The sequence below is a fragment of the Coffea arabica genome, chromosome 2e (genome assembly GCF_036785885.1).
Source record: "Coffea arabica cultivar ET-39 chromosome 2e, Coffea Arabica ET-39 HiFi, whole genome shotgun sequence".
In the NCBI taxonomy this organism is placed as follows: Eukaryota; Viridiplantae; Streptophyta; class Magnoliopsida; order Gentianales; family Rubiaceae; genus Coffea; species Coffea arabica.
Window position 1 is genome coordinate 32,562,989 of NC_092313.1, and position 10,162 is coordinate 32,573,150.

At 36.6% G+C, this 10,162-nt stretch overlaps 1 protein-coding gene across 1 annotated transcript; it reads right to left on the bottom strand.

Moving 5' to 3' along the window:
* Window positions 1-402: 402 nt before the first annotated feature.
* Window positions 403-768, bottom strand: LOC140036228 (uncharacterized). The gene has a single exon (XM_072077559.1). The coding sequence runs from the start codon at window positions 766-768 to the stop codon at window positions 403-405; it is 366 nt and encodes a 121-aa protein (XP_071933660.1).
* Between the last annotated feature and the right edge of the window lie 9,394 nt (window positions 769-10,162).

Genomic DNA, 10,162 nt, shown 5'->3' on the forward strand with positions numbered 1-10,162 from the left:
TTTTATTTCAAAACCCTTTTTAAACTCATTTTGGGTCAAAATCGTCGCATTTCAAAGTCCCATTTAGGCCCATTTCATTTTCTTTACTCATTTTCTTCTAAGTCAAAAATTCATTTTTCAAATCAAAAATCAAACCAAAATTCACTTTTTAAACCATTTATTTATTTATTTTTCTTACAAAAAAATGGGGCGCGACAATAGAGAAGAAGGCAGCCCTGATTTCATCTTCCTTTACTTTTTTAGTCAAATCTTTCTTCATTTGGTTAGTTATGGATATAGGAATCCCATCTAAAATTTCTTCTAGATCTCCTATTTCTGAAGTCTTAAACAGCTGATCATAGTAAGAAGCTACCTCCTTTCCCACCTCTTCTTCATTCACAATCCATTCTCCATCTGACTTTCTCAAATTCTGTAGTCTATTCCTCTTCCTCCTACCCTTAACCATAGCATGGAAAATTGAGTATTCTTATCCCCCTCATTCAGCCATCTTAGTCTAGATTTCTGATTCCAGTAAGCTTCTTCTTCATCATAGGCTGCTTTCAATTGCTTCTTAGCTTCCGGCATTTGTTGTTTCTTATTATCAACATTTAGTGCCTTGATGTCCTCAATCATTTTTTTGCATCCATTGATCCTTTCGAGTGAATTCCCTTTCTTACTGCTATTCCATTTTAGAAGCTCAATTCTGCAGTTTTTGATCTTCTGAGTCACTTGATACCATCTCGTTCCTTCACTTGGAATGTTCCATGCATCCCTGATTACATTCTCCATCTCCTTGTGCTGAAACCACCTTTTATCAAACTGAAATCTTTTTTTTCCTTTTCCTTTTTTCCTTCTGAGTTTCCAACATTAGCATGCTATGATCTGAGGCAATAGATTCAATGTGCTTGCAGCTAGCCTCATTAAAGCACTGGGACCATTAAAGGGTACATAATCCCCTATCAATTCTTTCTTTCACTTCTCTATCCCCATACCAATTATTACACCATGTCCATGGCTTCCCCTCAAATCCAATGTCTAGAAGTTGGTTATCATTTATGAAGTTCTTAAAATCCTGGCGACTCCTATCATCTCTAATCCTCCCCCCCCATTTCTCATCATTAAATGCTATGTCATTAAATTCTCCCATAATGATCCATTTCTTTCCCTATATAGCTTTCCTTCTACCTATGACATCCTATTGTCCCCTCCTTATCTGATAATCACTACTTGCATAAATGCCAATGAACCACCAACTCTCTTTCTTTTCCTCATCTTCAATCTTAGCCTCGATAGTGAATGCAGTCCCTACTACTTCTGTAATTTTGGCTTCATTACTCCACATCAGTGCCATGCCCCCTGACCTGTTCATGGCCTCCACCACAAACATGTTATCCATATTCAATTTTTTTTTTTTTACTTTTTCCATGTAATTTTTCCTATTTTTTGTTTCACCAAGAAATATTATACTTGGGGAGAGGAGTTTGTTTTCCTCCTTCGAGTGGGAAACTGTTAAGGGGCTCCCTGCACCGTGGCAGTTCCACACCAGCACTCTCATGTTTGGTTGAGAGACCAGATTGGGCTGGTTTCTTCCCCCCTTAAACCACTAGTATTGCCCTCATCAGTACTATCCGTTTTGTTTCTCTTGTTTGGCTGATCAATAGAGTCCAACCCAGACATGATTTCATCCAGCATAAGAATCTTTCTTTTGGTATGGATACCGATCCCATTTTCTGAGTTCTGGATCTCATTCAGTGGCCTCCTACCTCTTGCACACCTGTTGTTCAAGGCCCTTGTTTTCCTTTCCTTTTTTATTTCCACTTCTTTGGATTTGTTGGTTCCCTCATCCACCTGTATATCTGTATTCATAGGCGAGACCTCATCCTGTTTTTTACTATCCTCACTTCTCCCTATGCTCCTTAGTTCTGAAGAGGTCCCCTCAGTTTTTACTTCCTCCTCCTCCCCTCTCCATACTGGTCCAGTCATCTAATTTAACTCATTCCTCTCCACATCTACTTCCCTTATCCTTTCAGTCATCTGAACATCAAAGGTGTCCCTATTAACCTGCTGAGCATCAAGGATACTCACACCCTGCAGTGATTTCTGGCCTTGCCACAAGGTTACTTCAGTCATACCCCAAGGTTTTTCCTTGCTTGGTTCACTTATGGGAGTACTTGCCTCCTGCCCTATATGTTTCCCTAGGCTTTTCTTGATCCACTCACTATTTTGGAACCCTCATACCTATCTATCTGGGGTATAAGTGCTGGAAGCATTGTCTTTTTGAGGTGAGCCTTTCCCAATTTGAGCTCTCAACCATGGCCCATACTGATTTTCCTTTTGCCCTTTGCTGACAGTAATATTGTTCTTGCACTTCTTTTCACTGTGGCCAATAATCCCATACTTATAGCAAAAGTCCGAGACTCTCTCATATCTGAAACTTACCCATTTCAAGGCTCCATTCATCTTCACGGCTGTACCTCTTAACAATGATTGGGTCATATTAGCTTTTACCAGGAGCTTAATGTGCTTCCATTCTTACCTCCAGAATGAGAAATCAGCACCTCCTTAACCTCCTTGAATACCATCCCAATTTTCCTCCCTACTTCCTTTGAGATCCAATGAATAGAAAGGTTCCACACTTGTACCCATAGTGGGGCAAACTTAAAAGCTGCCGTACTTTCTTCAATTCCTTCCTCCCAACTACTGAGCACCAGGATTTGGCTATCCATCACCCATGGACCACCATTAAGAATTTGTAACCTGTCATTTTGTTCAGGGATAAAGAACTGGAATAAATTAGGCCCCAACTATGTTACTAATAATTGTTTTGGGTACCCCTAAGCTGCTGTGATGAAGTTCTTAACCCCAGTAAAGTTAGCCATTTTTTCTCCTCTTATCTTCTCAATAATACTATTTGAACACTTAGACACTCCTGCATCAACGTCATCCAGCCCTATCCACATCCCATTCAGTTCTAAGCTGGACAAGGCAATTTTTTTTAACACTTCCTCTAATTCCTCCGCCATGAGATCTAACGAAATCTAGCGGGATTCCTCTAACTATTTCCAACCAGTGAAAAGAAGTTGAAAAACCAGTAAAGAAAATGAACCAAGCTACTATCTTTTCTACGTAAATACACTACCAGATAGGCACAATACAACCCTACCATGCAAAAATGCAGAATTTAAGGCATAGTAAAGTGATACATGACTGTTATACCTGATTTTCTTGCTTTCCGTGAAGGTCCACTAACATTTAACACCTTCCTTCCTCTCACCTTTTAGTCCCCATTAGTGGAGCTAGTCAGCCAATCTGAGACATCTTAAATGCGAACCTATTAAATACTCCTTGGACTTCAATGAGTGTCGGTTCTCTTCTTTCCGAATTCGGGCTTTCCAATGTTCTCTGTCTTTACATTTGTTTGGTTTTCTAGTAAGGATTTGTTGTTGTTTGAGGAAGCGATTCGCTGCTATGAATCTTGAAGGAAAAGGCATTGTAGTGGCATTAAATTGTATATGAAGTCAATGTTGACTAAAGACTGACCTTCTTGACAAGAATATGTCAGTGTTATGGGTTCAAGATTTGGGAGCACTATTTATGACAATCCAATGGGTGTGAATTGAAGCAACTAAAGTAGAGGGATAGAGTGAAAAATTATCAAGAACAATTTGAGGAGATCTTACCTAGATGAAACTTGGCTAAGAATAATATAGTTAGGTGCAGTCATCAAGAGATGTTACTGTCGTGAAGTTAACAAACACTAAAGAGAATTTTGTCGTTTCATATTTTTTATTTTTATTTGTTCTTTCTTTAACTTAAGTTGGCTAGTGGGCTCCAATGTTAAAAACCAAAATGTCCAAAAAATTTTGATCTTATTTCACCTAAGTCAAAACTAACCCAACTCTTAACTGACCAAACTCAATATCTCAAGAGTAAGTTGGGAGGGTTGTTAGATATTTGATATAATTACCCTAACAAGAATAAGTTTATTACTTATTAAATGAATGAACCTAAAAAACTACAAAGCAAACTCAAAGAAAGAAAATTCCTTATCTTGCTGGAAGTATAAGGTCATGCTATAGAGTACATATTACTACTCGAACCATTTGATCATAAAACTAGATACTTTTGGTTACTTCTGGATCAAGAAAAACCTTAAAAAATCCCCATCTTAGTAACTACAATAAAAAGAAATCTACAAAAGGAAAAAAGAAAGAAAAGAAGATTCACAGATATAGTCCTTTGAAGATAGAAGGTAGCAAATCTTAATTCTTTTAAGGAAAACTTCTCAAGTGTTTTTTTCTAAAAACTTATACATTCAAATGTTATGGCATAAAAGAGAATCCTCATAACAAAAGTAACATCAGATGCATAGTTCACGAAATTTATAGAAACTGGAGGTTTGAAAAATGAAGCACTGGATTCATGTAGTCTGGGTTGGTAGGTGAAATTCCAAGTTCCTTGCTTGAATAGGAAGAAAATAATTGATTTAGAAGCAATAACATACTCCTATTTGAAGTAAGATCTAACAAAGATCCCATGCTTTTATGTAACGAAGTCTACATATGAAATTACAAATAGGAGAAATCCAAAGAATATCTACTTCCTCCATCTCATTAGAAATGTCATACTTTCTTTTTCGATCTGTCGCAAAATTAATGTTACTTACCAATAATGGCAATAAAAACTTTCAATGATTTCCATGATGCCCTTAAATCTCACAGCAAGATTCTTATATTTTAGTGGGCTCCAAAGTTCACCTATAAAATAGAGAATTTCCATTTGATTGTGTATGAGTATCATGTTAGAACTAGCAGGATTCGGGCATTGCACTTTCTCTAGAAGAGCTTGAAAACATATCATAGGTATGGGTCACACTATCTTATCACTACTCTATCCTGCCTTGAATGGAGCAACACGTCAGGCAGCATAGCTAATTCAAGTTGGGCATTCTTGGAACATAACCCACAACCATTTGAAATCTGAGCACTGTTGAAAAAATGTGGCCAAAGTATGGCCAATTGATCGGGATGAAGGGAGTATATAATTGTCCAAGAAAGGGATGTATAAGCTTTCATATTGATGTTTTTTTTTTGACATATTCAATCCATTAATGGTCCCAAGGCATGGCAATATATCAATTTGCCAAATTTTTTGCCATCTAATGATGGACCAAGCTAGAAAGGTCAAGAATTAGGAGAGTCCCATATAAACTTCCATAATTCATAGAAGTTGCAAGTAGTTGTTAAAAATGGCTACAATATATGCATTATGTATATAAAAAAAAGTCATAATTGTGGTTAGTATCTAATAAAGAAGGACATATGGTCAACAATATAAAAAGTAAATTTTCTCTTTAATGAAGTAGTTTCAATACAATTTGGCTATTTATGTTGTATAATTGATTCTTTTTCTTCCTTTATTCTTTAAATAAGACCCTATACGTAGTAATTAATTTTTTGGTACAATGGAGAGCTAGAGGCCCATTACAAAAACAACTGGCCTTGGGGACGAGACCCTTCTAACATCATCATTCAACCTTTCTCTAACAACATTAGGAGGGTCCTCAGGATTGTCCTTCCAGACTTCGATTGGTGGCTCCATTTTGTCAGTCGATCCACACAAATGTTCCTCTCTCGCTAGGTGTGAATCAATATACATTTCCATTTCCTACATATCCACTATCTTATCCTGTGGACTAAGTTGAAATGTGGGTTTTTTTTGTTCCTTCCTTAACTACATTAATCCCTATTAATGAGTTTGATTCTAGTATTACCTTCCTATATCCTTCATCCCAAGCTAATTCAAACCCATGCAACACGCCTCATAATTTGCTGAGATATTAGATGCATGTCCTATATTGACACAGAATCCTTTCTTCCATACCCCTCTTATCATTCCTTATGAGTCCTCCTACTCATGCCTTCCCCTGTCTGCCTTGAGTTGGCCGATCTACATTAATCTTCAACCAACCAAGTAGTGGTTTAGTCCAATTTATATACCTAAACTCTACTCTGCTAAAACTGCCCCCTTTGTGAGTGTCCTTAAGCCTTTGCCACCTACTGCACAATCTAGCCCAAAGGTGATTTTAGTTTTAAAAGTTGCTCTCTAGCATTCACCTCAATTTTAGCCATTCATGCATGGTGAACTACTACTAGAAACATTAACTGCCAGCAGATTTTCTTGTCCTTATCAATATGCTTATCCTTCATATTCCAATCAATCCATTCCCTGAGGTCCATATTTTTAAATTTTTGCTTCATTAGCACTTTCTAATTTTCTCCACCCATTCAAATGACATATGGCATGTAGTGCTGACTCAAAGTCATTATGACACATCAAACATAATGCATCAGCATGTAGATGCCACCTACATTTTCCTTCATTAGTAAGTGGTTTTCCTTACTTGATCAACCAAATCAGGCATTGCCAACGACCAAGACCTTTTTGCTTCCATATTCGATTCCATTCCTTGTCATATTCCCCCTCTTCTTCTTGTATTGGCACATCCAGCTCATACGCTGATTTTGTTGTAAATCTGCCACTACTCTCCCCTCCTCATATCCATACATCTTCTCTATGATCTTTTGGAATTAGTAAAATAGCTTTCAGTTTCAGTAGCTCTTCCTCTTTCAAAAAATTCTCCAAGATACTCCAATTTCATCCTTGCCCTTCCTACCAGTAGTTTCTTACTTTTTTTTTCAAACATCTTCTAGTCTTTTCTCTCCAATCCATTTATCAGTCCAAAATGCAATTGTCCTTCCATTTCCTAGTTTCAATTTAGCTTATTCCAATACCAGATCATTTCCTTTTCTTATGTCTTGCCAAACTGAATATGCTCCATTTCTCGGAGGTATTGATTCATCTGCAAGTCTATTGCTTTTCGAGACCTCTACCCATAGTTTCCCTTTTAGTATTTTTGTACCTCCAGTTGAGTTTTGCAAGGAGTGCTGTATTTATCACTTTCACCTTTTTTAAGCCTAGCCCTCCTTTCTGTTTTGGTTTCATAACTTCCTCCTAACCCACTTTATGAAGACTTCTTTTTTTTTTTCTAGTGAATCTCTCCATAAGAAACTTATGCATTTCTCAATTTCCTCCATCATTGAGGAAGGGAGAACAACTATCGACATTATGTAATTAGGCAAAAAAGTTAGAACCGACTTCACTGGTGTCAACCTTGCTGCAAAGGATAACATTTCCTCTTCTATCCTGCCAATTTGTTATGCACTGTGGAAAAAATAGGTGGACGCCCATGATGGGTTGTCTAACCCGGTTTCTACCTGAAAGTAGAAACAAAACAAAAAGAAAGGAAAAGGAGTAAATAGGTAACCTTTTCCACCGCCCCACTAAGACAAAAAAAAGACCGACAAATGTCTCTATAAGAATCGATAGAAGAAGCGAGAAGAAGAGAGAGCTTTCAAGTCCTTCTTCCAGTTTTCTCCTCCTCTAGAAAATAGAAGAACTAAAAATATAGCCTAGGATTTGGGTTGTGGAAAGTGTGTGATTTGCATTGTGATTTACACCCGACCAAGAGCATGTGATTCAGTTAGAATATTGAATCTGAAAAAATTCGCTGCGACCAAAGGTTCAGAGTGAGGTAACCCAAACTTACTCTTGTCTTTGATTTCCTACAATGGTATCAGAGCTTTTAAGGCTGAATTCATGCTTAGCCATACTTTGAAAGGTGTTTTGTGTTTTTTTTTAAAGCATAGAGCATGAGCTTTAATGGCCGATTTTGGCACACATAATTTCAAGCCATGAAATTCAAGGAATATGTTTCTCATGTGGGTTAAAATATACCTGCAAAATTTCATGGTTTAATTCTCCTTTATTGTTGAGTTTTTTGACGTTTACATATGTGATGTTAAGCTGTTTTCAGAGAATTTTTGCGAATTGTGTGTGCATAATTAAATATGTTTTATTACATATTTATGTAGTACTCTGAAAAAGCTTTCCAACGCTATATCGTGTGTGCAAAACGGATGCTCAGACAATGAGAAATCTGAGTTCTAGAGTCCCTAGTCACATAGCCTATAGCTGTCTTCATCGACTTATGTGAACTAATGAAGAAGATGAAAGGCATGTGAAGACACATGCCATGTTGTGCGGCTGGGGCTGTCCTAGTTGAAAAAAGAAACCAGAAAATCATAACAAAAATGATTTTCTTTGGAAATTTGCAGAAAATCATGAATCAGAAAAATGTGATTCTTGCGCCAAATTTTTTTCCTGATTTTTGCTCTCTTGGAATATATGATAATTTGAACTATAAGTTACCGTTAGAAAATAGTTCAAATTTTTTTTGGTATATTCATGAAATTAAAAAAAATTGGAATAAAGGCTTGTATTTAAGTCCCTAAATTTTTTTTCTTTGGTATGATTTATATATTTAAGTCATGTGTGCATTCTATTTGGAATGTTTTAATTAGGGATACCTATTTCAATTTTGTCTATGAATAATTGAGAGTAAATATTGAATTATGCTAACATTTGAGAAAAAGCATTTTTTTTCTCTCATGAATATTAATGCATACTAAATGTATATTGATGTATGCATTTTAAGTTATTGCTGTATATGTTTTATTCAAGTGGAAGGAATGGGTTGGTCAAGTTAAAATTTCCATCCAAAATTAGCATGAATATATTGGAATAATACTACTTTAAGAAGTTTTAGTTTACAAGAGATGACTGGACGCTATGCGAACTTTTGATCTTGTACTAATTACTTCTAGTAAATATTATTTCAGTAATATTGGTTGCAAATGAATAATATAATTTTAGTGCTACTTATTATTTTTTGCGCTTTTGTCTATGTGTAGTTTGATTGAGAACATGGCTATTGCGACAAAAAGTATTGTGGTTGAATTAAACAAAGGTGAGAAACTGAACGGAGACAATTTCGGTGTTTGGCATCGAAGAGTTCAGTATATTCTTGAAGAGCAAGAATATTTGGAGGCTCTCCATCATACCATGAGTGAACCAAAGTATGGGGATACTCCTCACCATCAAAAGAATCTAGAGGCTTATCAAGCCTAGAAAAAGTAATGCTCGCATCACACTACTGAGTAGTATGCAAGATGATCTGATGGTTGAGTATGAGAATTATCCAACAGCTCATGAACTGTGGACTGCTTTGAAAGTAAAGTTTGGAGTGACTTCATCTACTAAAGTCAGACAACTGACAATCAAGTTTGACACTTATGTGAAAAAACAACATCACTCGATGAAGCAGCATCTAAGAGAAATGTCAAACATGATTACTGAGTTGAAATCTGCTGGACATATATTTGACTAATGAGCAACAAGTACAAGCTGTCATTAGATCACTTCCCCAGAGTTGGGAGCATATGAAAGTCAACATGACCCACAACATTAGTATCAAAACATTTGAAGATGCAAGATATCATGTTGAATTGGAGGATGAGCGCCTAGAGGCAACTAGATCTTTCGGACAGGATTATGTTGCTGAGTCAAACACAAGTAACAAGAAAAGGAAGGCGTTCAAAAAGGCTATCCCAGAATTTAAGAAAACTTAGACTGGCAACTGTAAGAGAAGTAAGCGCGATGGTAAGAAAAAAGACAAGAGCAGTCAATCTTATTATAATTGTGGCAAATTAGGTCACTATCCTCGTGAATGCACTGAGCCTAAAAATGTATTGCTCAATTCTCTTCTTAACTATAATTTTGTTCTAGCACTGTAATGCTCGCTGAAACGAATCCTCTTTGGACTCTAGATTCAGGAGCCACAGACCATGTAGCTAGAAAAAGAGGAGCTTTTGTTGAGTATCGCCGAATTCCAGCAAATACAAAATGGGTATATGTAGGAAACAATGCCAAAGTTGTAGTTAAAGGCATTGGCACTTGTAAACTATGTTTGACAAATGGCCAAACCTTACTCCTACATGATGTGCTGTACGCACCAGATATTCGGTAAAACTTGGTTTCAGTTACTGTCCTTATGCGTTTGGATTTTTGTATGAGTTTTCATGGTCATGATGTAAATATATGTCTTGGCACTCAATATATTGGTTCTGCACACCTTTTGGATAACTTTCTTGTGCTAGATGTGGTACAAGAAAATGTAAATTATGATTATTGCTTTTCTTTGATTGCATCTTCTGGTAGTCATAATATTGATGCAAATACATGGCATGCTAGATTTGGACATATTGGGCAAGAGAGAATGAAT